This window comes from Abramis brama, assembly GCF_963993115.1.
Source record: "Abramis brama genome assembly, chromosome: 11".
NCBI classification, from domain to species: domain Eukaryota; kingdom Metazoa; phylum Chordata; class Actinopteri; order Cypriniformes; family Leuciscidae; genus Abramis; species Abramis brama.
This window is the reverse complement of record NC_139973.1, coordinates 17,939,775-17,958,306: the sequence shown is the minus strand read 5'-3', so window position 1 is coordinate 17,958,306 and position 18,532 is coordinate 17,939,775. Positions and strand designations below refer to the sequence as shown.

Genomic DNA, 18,532 nt, shown 5'->3' with positions numbered 1-18,532 from the left:
GTGATATTATCAGTATTATTAGTTGTAGTATTAGTAATATTTCCCTGAAATCATGCTTTGTGGATAAATGTGTACCATATTCAAATGCGATCCTCCTCGTTGCTTTGCTTTGACATCTTTGATGTCTTGGTATCATGGTCACGCATAAACCCTCTGAAGAATAACTTTTTTCTGTCTGTAGTTTCTGTGAAACTATTGAAGAACATGATTAGGCGAGGAACGAAAGCTCATAAAGAAACAGTAGGGGAGAGATGAAAGCCACCTATGTGGAATTTCAAATAAACAAACTCCCACTCAAATCATGTAAATGAAAGTTTTTCTGAGAACAGTGTCTTTGATGGACAGTTTTGTGATTGATATCGTGCTTGCTTCAGTCACAATTACAGCCTCCTGGTAAACCTTCACTTGACTTATCTGATTAAGATAAGGCACAGTGTTTGAGAATAAAGATGATGACAGATTCAGAACTCTTTTCATGTTTGGGCACAACAAAAAATCACTTTTACTGGCTTTTATAGAAAAATTCTGTAAAAAAAAAAAAAAAGATGCTAGAGTAAAAAAAAAAAAACGTATTATTTAACGGCAAGTTTCATTTACCATACAGTAAAAGGTGAAAATTCTAAACTGTTTAACATTGTTTTATATTGAAATGTTTTCATTATCTATTAAAGAAAATTATGCCAATCTTAACAACCTACTGTAAGCCTATTTAATTCTTAATATAATAAAGAAAGCAAAAACACAAATGCTGCCGACCAACATCGGTTAGCAAGTCCTGACAATGTTTTAATTTTACAATCTTAGCTTAGTTTAGTTTTATTTATTTCAGTGTTATTCAGTTAATAAATCTACTAACAAATTAAAATAACATGAAGTATAAGACACATAACGGATTGACATGCATAGCCTTTCTAAATTGTAGAAAAACTGGGCACACAATGTTAACGTTTAGCCTACTTAGCTTAAATTTGATGCAATAATAGAAGCCTACATTTGTTTCAGTTCTAAATTTGCACTGTAATGTCAGTATTGTGATTATAAATTTGTTTAACTACAGTGTGTCACTTGAATTTATCTGCTACATAATAGAGAGAATAAACTGACACTTTTCAAAGTCTGATTATAGCGCCACTTAGCGGCGGTAAAAGTATTATTCTGGTTGAGCACCAACTGTATGTACATTTACAGTAAAATACAGTCAAATGTATGATTTTTACAAGTAAAAACAGTACAAGGACATGCATGACACATCACATATGATTGTTTTATATAAATAATTTTGTTTCATTTCTGTTAATGGTAATGTACAGTACATTAGGGTGTTTTATGGACAGGCACTTTCAATGAACTCTGATTCATCATGTAGCTTTCTATTGTACCGCCTGTATTATTATGATTTGTATCAGTACATTTTAATGTACAGACTAGATTTTAGTAGTTCAAGTAGATTTCTAATACTTATCATGCAACTTAATGAAATATAGGTTGTAAAATACACAGGCACCAATATGCCACCCCGTAATAGTGAAAACATTGTGACCATAGTTTTTACAGTAAATTTCTGGCAACCACAGCTTGGTTTTATTTTTACCATACATTTAACATGATATTCTTTACAGAGCAATTATGAAAATGTAAGGAAGATGTGAGCATCTAAACACACTCCATATGTGACGATCGGGTTCTGCTTAAACCACTTATGACCTTTCCCCAAAAAAAGAACACAGTTTAAGACATTTACTTGACCTTAAAGACTGTCAGGTTGTTAGGGATAATCAGTTTAAGATTGTGTATGTGTGTGTGCCCAGTGGTTATGAAACTGTTCTAGTTCTGCAGAGAGTCCATTTCTGCTCAGACTCAAAGGGAAACTAATATTACCTAAGTGGATTCTTTTGTTTCACATGGTTTTCAGAGCTTGACATTTGATTATTGAAGGAATGTTCACTTTTTCACCAAAATGTATTTTATATTCAATTGGACAAGAGTTCAAAACAGCACAAGGCCTTTGTCTGTGGAATGTCTTGAATCCTATTTAAAATAACTTATCAACCAATTTTCTAACACGGGTGCTCAAACTGCTTGAGTGTAGAGAGTAGAGATAGTTTTTTAATGTGTGTGGAAGGAGATGGTCGCAATACTGCTTTTCATTGCCTGCTTTTCATGTGCGAATGCATCGGAGCCCCTAAAGAGACGACACTTACTACGTATCGACAGCTTTGACTGTGACATGGATGAGCAAAGCTGACCGAACATACTGTAACAAGGGTGGGCAACGCAGACCTTCTCTTGCTGACAGACTTCCTTCTCACTTTGATCCTGCCTGACCCGCAGTCCGGGAGGCCGAAGGGAGACGTCTCTCCCATTTGTTCAGACACAGCATGTGTACAGAACAAAAAGGTGGAGAGAAGAACTTCTCTTTTTGTAGCGCTAGGGTTTTCCCCTCTGAATTGTACAATTGCAAGTCCCCCCATCCGCCCTTTCGGTTTGAAATGCAAAGTTAACAGATTTACCCAGGCCCTCAAGCCCTGCACGCTCGCTCCTAATCTATTCTAATGTGTCAAAAAGCCTTTCCTTGGAGTTACAGAGAAATTTCACACTCAAGTTGTTTGTAAAAGTCATTCTGAATCATGAGTTTTAGGGGAAAAGTAAGTTTATTAAGTAAGTGACTGTTCAGAGAAGCTACTGGACTACTGGTTCACTTCGCACTTTGATTTGGTTTAATTCACTACAGACCTCAGAATCAGAATCAGAATCAGAATCAGAAAGAGCTTTATTGCCAAGTGTGCTTGTACCCACAAGGAATTTTTCTTGGTACTGAAGCTTCCAGTTCACATATACAAATACAAATACAACAAGAAACATAGTAATACAAATTCTAAGAATAAAATATATAAAAAATAAATCAAAATAGTATAAAAGTAAAAAAGTAGGGTCACAGTTGGGTTTAGTCCGAATATACATTTACAGATTATGAACATATTTACAGTATTTTGAGTAGTATGAATAATATAAATATAAATATCACCTGAGTTAGAGAATATTACACTAGACAGTGGGAGTATTGCACTTACAGGCATATGCCTTGGGGGGCATGTTAAGTGTTCAGAAGGGAAATGGCCTGTGGAAAGACACTGTTCCTGTGCCTGGATGTTCTTGTGGCCAGTGATCTGTGTCGCCGTCCTGACGGTAACAGTTCAAACGGGGTGTCCAGGGTGAGTGGAGTCTGTGATGATTTTACCTGCTCTCTTCCTCACTCTGGAAGAGTACAGGTCCTGGAGGGTTGGCAGAGGGGCACCAATAATCCTCTCTGCAGTCCGGACTGTCCGTTGTAGTCTCCTGATGTCCGATTTGGTAGCTGAACCAAACCAGACAGTGATGGAAGTGCTTAAAACAGACTCAATGACAGCTGAGTAGAACTGGATCAGCAGCTCCTGTGGCAGATTGAACTTCTTCAGCTGGCGAAGGAAGTACAGTCTCTGCTGGGCCTTTTTCACAATGGAGTCAATGTGATTTGCCCACTTCAGGTCCTGAGAGATGGTAGAGCCCAGGAACCTGAATGACTCCACTGCTTCCACAGTGCTGTTCATGATGGTGAGAGGGGGGAGTGCTGGGGATTTTCTCCTGAAGTCCACGATCATCTCCACTGTTTTGAGCGTGTTCAGCTCAAGGTTGTTATAGCTGCACCAGACAGCCAGATGTTCAACCCCCAGTCTGTAAGCAGACTCGTCACCATTTTGGATGAGACTGATGACAGTGGTGTCGTCTGCAAATTACAGGAGCTTGACAGAGGGGTCTTTAGAAGTGCAGTCATTAGTGTACAGGGAGAAGAGCAGTGGGGAGAGAACGCACCCTTGGGGGGCACCAGTGCTGATGGTGAGGGTCCTGGATGTGAGTTTCCCCAGTCTCACTAGCTGCTGTCAGGAAGCTGGAGATCCACTGACAGATTGAGGATGGCATGGAGAGCTGAGTCAGTTTGGCTGTGAGAAGATCAGGGATGACGGTATTGAAGGCCGAACTGAAGTCCACAAATAAGATCCGTGCATAAGTCCCAGGTCTGTCAAGATGTTGCAGGATATAGTGCAGTCCCATGTTGACTGCATCATCCACAGACCTGTTTGCTCTGTAAGCAAACTGAAAGGGATCCAGCAGGGGTCCAGTGATGTCCTTCAGATAGGCCAACACCAGTCTTTCAAACGACTTCATGACCACAGACGTGAGAGCGACAGGTCTGTAGTCATTAAGTCCAGTGATTTTAGTTTTTTTTGGGAACCGGAATGATAGTGGAGCATTTGAAGCAGCAGGGAACTTCACACTGCTCTGACCTGGTTTGTGTGTTAATGTGTGTGATGTGTGCATATCCAAATGGTCATACGATAAGGCTGGGTTACAACAGTTGGTCATATTCACTGCTCTTATAACTTTTAATGTACATCTTGTTGGTAATGTTAATCTTTAGTTAGTAGCATATGCTTTAGATCTGCCTGTCCTGGCGTTTAAGTTTTAGTTCAAGGGATAGTTCATCATTTTCTCACCCATATGCTGTTCCAAAACTTAGTTTCTTCTGTGGAACACTGGAACACACACACACACACACACACACACACACACACACGATAAATAAATGATATATAGATCAGATATAGATATAGATCAGTGGCTGGGTGGTGCATCGTAAAAGAAATCCGCCCAATGCAGATACTTTGATTGGGTATATACACAGCTAAACAGAAATTACACAAACTGCACCTTTAAACAGTATGCCACTCTCAAATCAGAGACAACAAATAAGAAACACCATGGCAGGTGTCAATTAAATGTATACTGGAAGTATTTTTTTCATTAAAAAAATAATAATAATATAATAAATAGTAGCCTATTATAAATAAAATATATGTATTCTTTAAAAAACAAGTTGAAATGACTTTAACAAATGCATAGCCTATCAATTAACAACCTCGGACAGTTACAGTAAGGCTCTGTTTACACCTGGTGTTAAGATGCGTTTTGGTCAATCGGATCACAAGTAGATAAGGGAGACACATACCTGTTTACACCTGCTTCTGGCCTGATTTTCTTCGAGGGGAGGGTAAATGTATGGATTTTTTCAGATCTTTTGATCTAATGGATAAAATAAGCTCGTGCAATTTACGTATGTACGCGCCCGGAGACGACGGAAAAACATATGGAGAACAGCAGCTTTAGTTTCTGCTCTGACAGCCACAAGTTAGAAATCAGGAATGGTGAGAGAACATTGTGCTTGGTACATTTTTCATCGCCAAACCAAACTTGGGTCTTTAGCTGACATAGTTTAAATCCCCGTCTGTCTAGCGCACTTCCCATAAGGTTAGGTCAGTAGGCGGAGAATAGGCGGTCTTTTGCGGCTGGAAGTGGTCAAAAGTGGACAAGCTCAAAACGTTTTAGACCCCATTTACACCTGTATTTAGCGTCGTTCACTTGTGATCCAATCGACCAAAACGCATCTTAATACCAGGTGTAAACAGGGTCTATAAGTCTACTTACAATAAGGTAATAAGGTCTGTCTTTAATAGTTTATAATTTTTCGTAAAATCGAGAAAATGAAATACTATGAAAATTGTTTCATTTATGACTTTTGTTTTCATTAGATTTAGTCTAGTTAGTTCTGTATCAAATACAATGTGATTTTCGTTGATCGAGATCTGGCAGCAACAGCACATTTTTCCTCTTGGGCGAGTGATTCACGGACTGCTTTCCCTGCATATAAAATCCCCCATTTGCCAGCAAACCAATGAGAATTTGAAAAAATTATGACGGTACATAACAGAGCGTGGCAACACAAGGCTCCATTCACTTGCAGAACGCAAGTTTCTGGAGGGCACATAGGTCTGAAGTAGTGAGTTAGGTATAAGGGTGCAGAGCCAATAGCTGTTCTGTAGGCAAACATCAGTGCCTTGAATTAAAATGTTATCATGTAAGCTTTATTGCACACCTCAACAAGGAAATTTATAGTAATTTATAGTGTTAATACTAATTAGTGAGTCCACGAAGCATTCACAGCTTGCAGTTTATACAGGCCGCATGCCCCTGATTTATATATATATATATATATATATAAAGGGATATTTCACTGCTGGAAAGATGAATGTGTATTTAAATTGGGTCATTTATGTAGTAGAAATTATTTTAGAAGTTGGTGACTTCTAGACTGAGAAAAGCCAGAATTTTTTTTTTTGGCTCATGTGGATGAAAGACAACAACTCCCAGAATGCACTTGCTTCGCTGCCCTACGAGGCCACTCCCAAGCCACGCCTACCGGTTACAGAGGGCAGTATCAGAAGAAATGATACAACTAGGCTACTAGTTGACTCGAAACTGAAAAGACGTTGTTTTATCGTGAGATCCCACCCCCTATGGGCGGGTTGAAAACATGTGGAACTAGCTCCTACTTACTGGCTGTAGTCTCTAGCCTTTGGCCAAAAAAGCCTCCGATGACGCAAAATGAGGATTTTTGCGTCATCAGAGGGTTTTTTCCAGACACACAATACAGAAATCTCTCGTCTCAGGGGGACATGAGGGAGGGAAGCACGGTCATTCAAAAATACTACCGGGTTTCTACTGAAACAAAGCTTAATGCTAATCAGTGAAGTATCCCTTTAATATATTGTGAATAATGTTGATCTGGTTTTCATTTGTAATAGGGCTGTAATACTATAAGATTTTTTCCACACATTTATAATGGCTAAATGAATTCACAATTACAATAGTATTGCAATATACTTAGAAATAATAATAATAATAAAAAAAGTATCAATCAGTCAATTTCTTAAATCTTACCTTTTTGTGTTTTCTTTGGCCAATGGATCACACTCAAAAATAAAAATGGAGGAGGCGTAGATAGTGTTTGTAAATGTAACTATACAAAAAGAGCTTGATCTGCACTTCCTGCAGACATGTGTCAAACACCTTATCTTGTTTTTGTTTCTTTTACAGAACCCCAAAAACTTTTTTTTCAAGTACAGGTAGAATGTCTCACCTTCACTTGTCATGTCCTCTGACATTTTGACCGGCAGTAGTAGCTACACGATGCGTCATCATTTTATTTTTTACGCTTTATGATTGAAACCAGCATTATGTTGCAATACCGCCACCTACTGTGTTGGAGTGTCAACCAGATTATTTACAATATTACTCTATGTGCAGCATTTACACAATATCACTATTTAATTTATCTCAGTTATCGTCAGTAGCGTTATATTTTGACGCCCCTAGTTTGAAACTATGAAAATGAAAGTATGAATGTCAATGGGTCCATTGACCCCATTGACTTTAACTGTTTGACTAAAAATCTTGTGGTCATGGATCCTTCCAATACAACGCAGCTACAACCATGTCACTTTATTCATTTTAACACACAATTCGTATCTCTCAGAAGTTGTGAACAGATGTGCCTACTTCCATGGTTTCACTGACATAGTTTAAGACTTCCATAAAACAGAACTTTCTTAATTTGTTTGCACAGGGAAATCTGTGATGTGCCATTTCATAGCAATCTTCTCCTACCCATGATTTCACCCTCAAATAAAGGAGTGATTTCCTCTCCTCTAATCTAATGGGTGTATAATTTGCCATGACAATATAATTATTTTTAGGGTCCTATTTGCATTTCCAGCCCTCTGCTAAGTAAATGTTAGGGTTTAAGGTCTTTATAGATAAATTAATAATATCAAGTATTTAAAATAGCATGAAACATTTAAATTGAGTAATTTCACTTCCTGAAGGGCACGTTTAGGGTATTTTACATTTGCATGCAGACAGATACATCGGCCCTAATCACTGAGACGCAAAATGGTAGTTAAGAGTGTGAAATATTTCATGGGGCCTTTTTCGGGTCTATCTGATTTTTGTGTCATGAAGCCTGAGGTATTATTCTTGAGATAAAATAAGAAAACAAACTCCTGACTATGCAAGAGTGTTTTGAGCAGTAATAACAGGCCGTATTTATGTCTTTAAAGAACAAGCCTCTGCCTCAGGCATGTAGTTTCATTCTCCTCATCATGTGATGGAGACAGTAATTGATTTCTCATTCTCTGACTTAAGGCAGTAACCTAAAAAGAAAAGCATAGGTTAATGACAGCTGGTTTGTAGGTCAATAATAGAGAATTTAACACTGGTGATCTATTTGAAACAGACTATTAGACTTTGATTTTCTAATATGTAATTGTAACTGGCACAGTCACCTTGGAGGAGTCATTTACTTCTGCCCTCTTTAGCTATACAGTATATGCACAGACGGCAATACAGTATGTTATCAGCCAATTCATATTTTTGAATACGTTGTACAAGAAATCAGGCATAAAACCTCTGATTATTGAAGTTGGCAAAATATGGTGTTAAGCATTTTTTCCAAAACAAAATTACTATATTTTATCTTCACTCTCATTTCATTCAAGGTCACACTAAATAACAGTTGATTAATAATAATAACTTATGCTTTGTCAATTTGCATGATTAATTTGATTTTCAACTTCAGTTTGAACTTTTTACTTATTACATCTTTTGTCAAAGATAATGTATTTTACAAATAATTATTATAAATGTTTAAATTGTGAAAGAATATTATTTAGAATATTAATATAATAATATACTTCTATATATACATTTGCCATTTGTATTCCAAGTTACAGTTAAAAGGTGTTTTAAAGCAAAAACACATTTTAACATTAAAAACGTTTTCTAAAGAAATTGCGCACATTTTAGTTGACTTTTTCTCCATTTAACTTAGACAGAATCTGTCACCACGTTTATAGAACCAGTTAGTTTTAAACATAGATTCCCGGGATAAAAAATGTCTTTCTGACCCACTTTTACTTCAGCAAACCACCTTAACCATGAAACCCATCTAAAGTACATGATGCAACAGTGCCTTTCCCCACACAACCAAACACTTCCTCTCTGAATTCATGAAGAGATGGGCATCACCACAAGATTAAAACATTTTTATAGGCACATTCACTTCACAGACGTGTTTAAAACGTGCAATTCTGCTCGAGGCAATGATGTGCTATCATGAAGGGTATTACTGAACGTTTCATCATGAAATTAGAGTCTCTTTGGTCTTCATTTAGCTGGTTAGTTATGACAGAACAACCTTCTATAGATGAATAAAATCAGCCAAATATTATAGAATGGAAGTATCTCTTTGGTCTTTTAATTCAATCAGACAAAGCACCAAATGCTCTACAGCTAGGATTTATTTTGATCTTTGATGGTTGTCACTGGGTCTGTGCTTATTTTCATTTTCAGTAATCTTTTTACATCTAGAGAAATCAAGCCTGTCCTCGGGCTCTGTGACACAGCCATTGTTGGACGTTGAATAGACTTCTCTGTGGAGAGCTACAGAGCCAAAGCACCCAGGAATCCAGGGACACAAATCTTTCTGATTTAGACTCCGTCCCATGCGGCCCGCTAGCATCAGCACAATTGTCTCTACACTCGTCAGACTGCCCATCACTTCTCTCTGTCCAGTCTAACAAAATAATTTATTCCCTACTCTTGACTCTAAATCTCAAAGCTTTATTAGCCATAGTTTATGAGTGTATATGGTCTGGGCACGACCAACTGATGGTTGTTGCACTTGCCCTGTGGATCGATCTGTAGTAGACAGGCTGCATAATTACTGTACTTGCGTTGTGAGATGCAGGATGGTTAAATTGTGGTGCTTGAAGGTTCTACGCCCCCTGATGGTTCACTAGGACCACCTCTCATTGTAACATGTCTGTCCCATCATTAACGACCATTAGTTAACGACCAGCCAGTTGCCAAGCTGTGATGACAGTAGTTCAGTGGTTTGTGCTGTTGTATAACTTGATGTCCATCAAGGTTTGGCAAAATTCAGAAATTATAGAATTGGCTCCCTTTAAATTAATGATGGTGGGAAATTGAATTAAATTTGCTGCAGTGAGAATGAATGAATGAATGACGTGAGGGAGTGAGTGAGTGAGTGAGTGAGAGAGAGTGGGTGAGTGAGTGAGAGAGTGGGAGAGACTGGGTGCGTGCGTGCGTGCGTGCGTGAGTTCTGGGTGCGTGATAGGGTGAGTGAGTAGGTGAGTGAGTAGGTGAGTGAGTGAGTGAGTGGGTGGGTGTGTGCGTGCATGCGTGAGTGGGTGAGTGAGTAGGTGAGTGAGTGAGTGATTGCGTGAAAGAGTGGGTGAGTGAGTGAGTGAGTAAGTGGGTGAGTGAGTGCGTGAGAGAGTGAGTGAGTAGTTGAGTGAGTGAGTGGATGGGGGAGTAGCTGGGTGAATGAGTGCGTGAGAGGATGGGTGGGTGTGCGAGTGAGTGCGTGAGAGAGTGAATGGGGGAGTAGCTGGGTGAATGAGTGCGTGAGAGGGTGGGTGGGTGTTTGTTTGAGTGAGTGAGTGAGTGAGTGAGTGAGTGAGTGAGTGAGTGAGTGAGTGAGTGAGTGAGTGAGTGAGTGAGTGAGTGAGTGAGTGAGTGAGTGGGTGGCTGGGTATTTGAGTGAATGGGTAGGTGGGTGGGTGGGCGAGTGAGTGTGCATTCGTGCATTGTGGGAATTTTTTCCACCTTGGTCAGGCCTATAAAACAAACTTTTAAATGTATGAATTAATTTAAAAATATTCAAAAAGTTTGTCAAGTAATCATTAAATGTATGTGTTGATAATCTGCTAATGTATTTTTTTTTTAATTTTTAAAAAAATATATATTTTTAAAAACTTAAAAAAGGCTGTCAATTTATCTGTTTATTTCTTATAGAATTCTGCGAGCCCAGCTGCGACAGGCTCCAACGCCCCTGTTACAGGCTATCGCCGCATGGTCATCCCAACCCAGCCCCCTCTAACCGCCACTAAAAAATCCACCCCAAAACCACAGGCCCCTCCGACTATCCCTCCTCCAGCTTCATCTTCTCCACGCCCCCAATACCAGCCTGCGCCCCAGCCTGTCCCAGCATCCTACACCACCGCCTCTACTCCGAGCCAGCCAACCTTCAATGTTCAGGTCAGGGCCGCCCAGCCTGGACCCCAGCAGCAGCCGGTCCGTGGTCCAGCCCAGGTACAGTACATGCCAGCTCAACCCAGAGGCCCTGACTTTGCATACGGGCCTCCTCAGCCAGGATTCTGCCCTGCTCCATCTGGAGGCTACCATGACCAGCACTATGGTGGAGCTCCTGGTTATGGAGGTCAGAACACATGGAGAGCTGAACCAAGTCACCATGCCCCTCCTCCACCCACCCAAGGGTACCAGACCGCTCCCCCGAAAAAAACCTACATCACTGATCCTCCTGCCAGCTTGGCACCCTTCGGCGGTGGGCCTTCTGTTCCTCATAAGGTAAGGGCCACATCTATGTTTCAAATAACAGTAGAACAAACAAAAACAGATAGAAAAACAAATCTATGAAAAGCTTACTTAGAAAAGCATTCAGGCCCATAATCAATTCTATTATTTTAATGAATTTATGTAATTATGTTCTCTGTGATACCTGTATTTTAAAGCACTGAAACACATATTGAATTATTTTAAAATGGCATGCACTATTTGTGTCACCGGATGAAATGTTCTTTATAGGACAAAATGGCCTTACTATTGGCTGCTACATGTGTATAACTTAAATAAATGATATTTTCTGGATAAAAACACACATGGATTATTATTCAAGTTGTGAATCTGTAGGCCAAATGGAGAAAAAAACACACAAAAAAAACAAAGAGCAGTTGAAGAAGTTAATACGAAAAAGTTCAAAACAATATTCAAGCATTTGTGTCCAACACATCTAGGAAAGGGTTCAGGTCTTGTGAAGGGTCACCACTCACCCTTGTGAAAATTAAGTACACATTAGCATACTAATATACTTTAAACTAACATACTTAAGTGTGAACTGAATGTAATGTTTTCAAACATTTAATTGCATTGCAAATAAATGAACATGCATTATAGTTTAACTTTATATTAAATGCAGTTACGACTGAAAGTACATCTTTATATGTCATTTCAGAATTATATCTATTGTCTGCTTTATTTACTGACAAGCATTTGTGTAAACTAAAATATACATTAATGCAATTTCTATTGAAACTTTTCATGTAATTTTAATTGTATTTGTAATTACACATTTGTATTAATGAAGCTGAATTTAGGACATTTAGGATATATTAACTTTAAATGTAATATTAACACACTAAAGTTAAACTTATAATCAAGTACTTTACATGTTCTTTTGTATATTAGTCAAAATACAGTAAGTGTGCTTTAAGTCATGACAAAATATTATTGAAACAATTACTTAAAATGTACTTTACAGTAAAACATCTAATTTGACATTATTGCATTTTGCACTCTTTAAAAAAGTACTTATTAGGTTAAGACACAAAATCACACAATTTTTTTTACATTTGTCTGTATGGGAGTATAGAGTTTGCCATTGATCTTGGAATGATGTAGGATTTTTATAGTTAGATGACACAGCAAGTGTTTTAGATGTTTAGATGTGATGTAAATAGAACACAAGTCTCACATATGTCAAACATATTATTTATTTATTTGCATATTTTTTTTATTATTTTTATTATTCAAATAATAAAATTTCTGTGCTTTCAAATAAAACACATGAAATAAATTGGATTTATTATAGTACAATTAGAGCATTGATTAAGGGTCTGAATATCTTTGGAAGACACTGCAAACCAGAAAGGATATTCTGGAAATATACTGCTCATTTTTATCCAATAGCAGGCCGTGATGATGGAAAGGTACACATAACCACACAGCTATCCTTATTCTGTGCACAATGAAAAATTCATGAAAATACTTTGAAAGTGTGTATCTGTGTGTGTTGTTTGTGTGTGTATGTATGAATAATACATTTGTGGTAATTAATTATCTGTGTTCGTGTCCTATGATTGTGTGTTTAAGCTTGTAGCTTGTGTTTTTTTATGATTTATTGATTGTGTATGAGAGAGGGAGAACATTTTCAAAAGCTGGTTACCACACAAAACATGCTCGTATTTAAAATTAAACCTTGAATCTTTGTACAGTCATAACAGCTCATTTAAAGCAACAGCAACTTGATTTTATGGTTCACGGTAATGTGTGTGCGCGTATGTGTGTTAAAGATCATGAGTGAGTGTAAGTGGCTCATAAGTGTGTATGCTTTACTTAGTGTTTGTGATTTAATTGCTTCAGATGGCAATACAGCAGGGAGTTTCTTTGCATCCTTCATCGAAATCTTCGGAATAAACAGTTATTTTAACCTTTATGAATTGTTAATGCCGCTTCTCTGTAGGGCTTTACACTTTCTGACTCTATTTGTCTGAATAAAAACAGACTGTTTATTTTATCTTATCTCACACATTCATATTTCTCTCACTTTCACTCTATTTGCTCTTATTTCGTCCTACTTGACATCTAGTTCTAACTTATTATTTATTGAAAGAGAAATGAAGATGCTTTGTCAAAATATGTTTATATTTGTTTTATGGATTTGTGTCAGTTTAACTGAATTCTCTTTAGGCTTAGTACCATGCTTCAAAGTAAGTAACTAGTAAATGGTTAGGTCATGTGATTATTCATGTTTGATGATGCCCATCACGGTTTTGCAAACTGGGAGCTGCAAAGGAGCAGAAAATGAGCATTTAACTGCTCATGTATTTGTGTATGAAATTTAAATAATTAAATACATACAGTATTTTACAATGGTCTGACTGAATACTGGATTCTGACTGGCTGAAATGCATGAGTTAAAACTGGTTAATGCATAGGTAGTTCCAATCAGTTTAATCAGCATTCTAAATGAATGTGCTGCCTTCATTGAAGCTCACGCTCACACATACAGACAGTGGCTGCATCTGAAATCGCATACTCTCTTGAGTAGATACTTATTTTGAATAAGTAATTACTTCTCAATCGCTAAAATAGAACCTTCTATATATTATGAAGGTAATCCGTATGTACTAGATTCACCATGTTGTCATTATCATGTGACATACTTATGTCAGTTGCTTCGCTTCACTACCATTCACAAATCCTCTCCCGTTGCCTCTTGGGATAGTAAAGAGTCCGTCGTATACACACTTCAGAATCTTGCCGGAAGTAGTAGGTAATTCGGGTACCTTTTGCCTACTCTTTTACGAGTACTGTGAATTCAGACATACTTCTTTTGTCACACTGTTTTTCGTCTACTATACAGTAGTAGAGAAGTTTGCCATTTCGGATGCAACCGAAAGTCACTCAAGAGATGATCACCCACACACTGACATTGACACATAGAGATAGTGTTCGCATATAAATGTAATCTTACCACACTATTTGATTTTACTTTAAAATTCTAGCTCTAACGACCTGTAGATATAATAATGGAAATTAACCATTATTTTTATTCATTCAGTGATTTTTTTTTGTGCTGCAAACGTCAATGACAACTTGTCCATTCTGGCAAGCTCTCATCGTATAAACAGGATTATATAGGCCAGGGGTGCCCAAACCTGCTCCTGGAGGGCCAGTGTCCTGCAGAGTTTAGCTCCAGTCCTAATTAAACACACATGAACCAACTAATCAAGAGGTGCGTCCCAATTTGCGTGATTATGCACTATTCTATGACATTTTCTAGTATAAATAGTGCGAGGAGTGTGTTCACACTGAAAATTCCAAATAGACAAAGTACGCTTTAAATACCTGGAGGATTTGGACGGGGAGGGGCTATCAGACTCCGATGTTGAAGGACAAATTAACCGTATAGAATTCATACACTACAGGGTTGAGTACATAGTGTATAGTGTTAAAAAATGTATAACGTTACTGTAGTGGGTAAAAAAAACATAGTTTCATCTTAATACAAAGTAAATATTTTCCAGATAATATTTTAATAATTTGTTTTTACTTTAGTGCAATAACAATATAAAAGCCAATAACTTGCATTTGAAAACAACACTATATAGCTGCCTTTATGTTGTAGGAAGGGGGTCCTTTCCAAAGGGATCATCCCATATATTTGGGAGCCTAATTTAACATATGCTGTATGTCATTGATAGTCAGGTTCTTAGGTTGAAAAACTCAAGACTTTAAAAGCTGTGGTGCACATCTTGACTTTCTGAAATTCAACCAGGCAAGAGAACATCGGTCAGAACTAGAGAACAAACAAGGTGTTGACACTGAATGAACAATGAATGTTACATGGCAGTTTCCTGTCTTAACGCTGGTCTTCCCCCTGGGCAGAACTTCTAGGTCACTACCTTCGAGTCCTCTGCAGAAAGACAGCCTGAGGCGCCTGAGAATCTGTTACTCTTCTTTTTTTTTAAATTTTCCAAGAATATCTGGTAATGTCTTTCACAATCAGCCCAAGGATGTAAAACATCCACTCCAATTAGAGTAGTACAATACACTGTTATTAATATATAAGAGTGATGGGATGATAAGTGGCAGGCTCTTGGGAAGTGTCTTTTTCCTTGTGTCATTGTAGGTCCTTCTTGCTCCACACAGATTATGATGGCCTTTTAATCAGCCTATTAATCAGTCATTAGTTTATTTATTGTGAAGCAGAATATATGCAGTGCTTTGCAAAAGAAACAACACGTCAATAACTTTGCGTTTTTCAAAAGGACAAAGAGTATTAAGAAAAAAATGACTTTTTGGAGTTGCCTCAGAGAGCTATTACTGGCTGCTTCATGAAGATGGCTATTGCGGTCTTCGCGTACGCTCTCTCCATAGCCACAATCTGGGGAAAAGAACATACCCTTGAGCCCACACTAATTCAAGGATTTTATGCACTAGTACAAACAACTGCAGCCCCAGCATTTGGGAATAGCTCATCAAGGACTGTGTTTAACTAAACACAAAATAAATACCACAATGTCGGGCACAGCCTCATGTATTAAGAAAACAAATTAACATTATTCGAAACACAAGTACATTATGTTGTGAGGTGGCAGCTCAAGTCCCAAAATAGTGCAACAGAACAACAAAAGATGGTGTTGTACGGCTCTTTGAATTCTCTTTGATTCCACACATCCTCTCCACCCCCAACCAAATATTCTTATTGAATTCATTTTCAGTATGTTCTGAACATGAATACAGATTTGTTGTGTCTGTAATTTATTCATATAAGAATGTTGGCTCCTAAACACTGAGTTTAAAAAGGGCATGCTTTAAATGCCATATTATCCACCAGATCTCATTAGTAATTGTAGATATATATACTGTGTATATATAAAAAATTGTTTTTTTTGCATAGACACTGAAACACATATAAAAAAATATGTACACACTATGTTCAGTCTGTGTGAAGGGCCGTACCAACTAAATGACTGAATATGTATCATGACAAAAAAAATAAAAAATTAATTCATCTAGCCATTTTTGTGTGGCTGAGATTACTTGGCCTTGTCTCATGGTGAGCTGTAATTGGATTTTAATTAAGTGTGTGCTTAATGCTGTGCCACAATGACCACTCTGATGGAGCCCACCATTAACACGTTTTTTGAGGATGCCCCTCACCTTAAAAAAAAAAAAAACAACAAACCGACAAAAAAAACACTGTGAAATCACATCTGTTTTACACCTGCCTCACCAGCCTGCTATAGATAAACTTTCAGTGTTTCTTAAGGCACAGCAAGGTCTTGATGAAGAACTCATTTAAATGAGGTATTATTAATCTAATCATAAGGCTGGCTCTTGGACTGAGAGATGTTTGAAGCGAAGAAAATGTGGACTGAGTGATGCCATTTTCACCGCTTCATAATCTAAGGTCTCTTTAGAGGAGCACTATTACCAGACTTCTCTCATGTCAAGCAAGCGCAGTCATCAAACATCCAGCCGAACGTGAACTCTAAAGAGCTCTAAAACAATCCTTTTCCCCTTGAAAGCAATGCACACTTAGAAAACACGACAGCGCGGTGACCTCTCTCACAGTACAATGCATTTGATCCTGATGTTTTCCAACTCAACTGATTCTGTTGTTCTAATGAGAAGCTTTTCCTGGCCTTTTAGCCATGATCTGTTTATTTTCCTTTCCCCTCTGTATCGCCACACTTTGAACTTAAATCTCTGAACGGAACAGCGGCACAATATAAAAGCCAGATTAGAGTAAAAGCCAAAGCTGTCAACTTTATCTTTACCGTTGTCAATCTGTCCAGATGTCATGTCGGGACATTTCCATAACCCTCCGCACAATGCAAAACCGACTTCGTGAACTAATCTGATGTATAAATAATCTCATATATCGAGCAAATAATAGATGGCTTAAGAGCAGCGAGCAATGACCATTTCCTGGCCGTGGTTCATCGAGGGGTCTGCGCTTACATACTCGCTTCCATTCACGCTATTGCTTTGTGTCCCTTGTCGCAGTGATCATTAGATTTAATTGAGAGCTGTCACGGAGGGTCAGCGTCATTATGAGTCCGTAATCACTTCCCGTCCAGTCGTCTTCATGGCTGCATGCTGATTGGCTGACCCCCTCAGGATCTCGTCTCTGATTGGTTCACGTCTTTGATATTAGAAGTAAGGTGTAAAAGTGAAGGCTTTTCACATCAACACAGCTCAAGGACACTTAATTAAGCAAATCTGCCAGTGAACGTTTGATCTCATTTTTCGAATGGAGGGGGAATTTCATGGCTGCTAGTTCATTTAGTGATTTCTTCAACTCTCTCCATCTTTTCTGATCTTCCTCTCCTTCTCTTTCTCTTGCTGCGTCTCTCCCTCTAAATTGGGGAAAGGCTAAGCTGGATGATAGCTTGTGTTATTGCTGAGCTTGAGTGACAATTGACAGGGGGAGGATTATTCTCAACTGTTCAACCCCTACAGGCGGCTAAAGCCCCCTAGAAGGTCAATGATGGTTTCAGCTGTCAAATATTCAGCTTTCCTATGTTTGACGTTGCGCTCCCCCACCCGTCTCTCCTGTTTTCTGCTTCTAGAGGCCGTTTTTCTCCCTGACTCACATATCAACATTTGCGTTGGACCTCGTCAACACCTGCTCAAAATAACCTCTTCTAGGACATCATTAAGAAGCTCGCTGACCTCACATACTTTTTATTCAGTCCCCTTTTGGCATTATTCCAATTTTGGCCCATTACCAAAATTTCAGGCCCTTTTTGGTTTTATACATGGCATTTCACTTTTAACATGTTTTAAACACACAATATTCAAAATTAATAAAAATAAATTTTATGTCCATCTTAAAGGTGCATTGTGTAATATTAAGGAGGACCTGTAGACAGAAATGCAATATAATATACATAACTATGTTTTCAGTGGTGTATAAAGACCTTACATAATGAACCGTTCAAAAAATGTATTATTTTTTATGACTTTTATATTGATACAAAAACTTTTGAAGTTTTTATTCATCAAATTATCCTGAAAAAAATGTATCATGGTTTCAACAACAACATCAAAAAAATATTAAGCAGCACAACTGGTTTTAACATTGATAATAACAAGAAATGTTTCTTGAGCACCAAATCAGCATATTAGAATGATTTCTGAAAGATCATGTGACACTGGAGACTAATAGCTGCTGAAAGTAGTTATTTAGAATTTTTATCATATTTTA

The 18,532-nt window shown here is 37.9% G+C and overlaps 1 protein-coding gene across 2 annotated transcripts in view; it reads left to right on the top strand.

The window, feature by feature from the left end:
* lpp (LIM domain containing preferred translocation partner in lipoma) overlaps positions 1–18,532 on the top strand; it is a 206,374-nt gene that overhangs the window by 120,190 nt on the left and 67,652 nt on the right. For both annotated transcript variants that reach the window (XM_084129509.1, XM_084129510.1), the window contains one exon: positions 10,750–11,322. In XM_084129509.1, the coding sequence (XP_083985635.1) occupies positions 10,750–11,322 (573 nt within the window). The remainder of the gene's footprint in view (positions 1–10,749; positions 11,323–18,532) is intronic.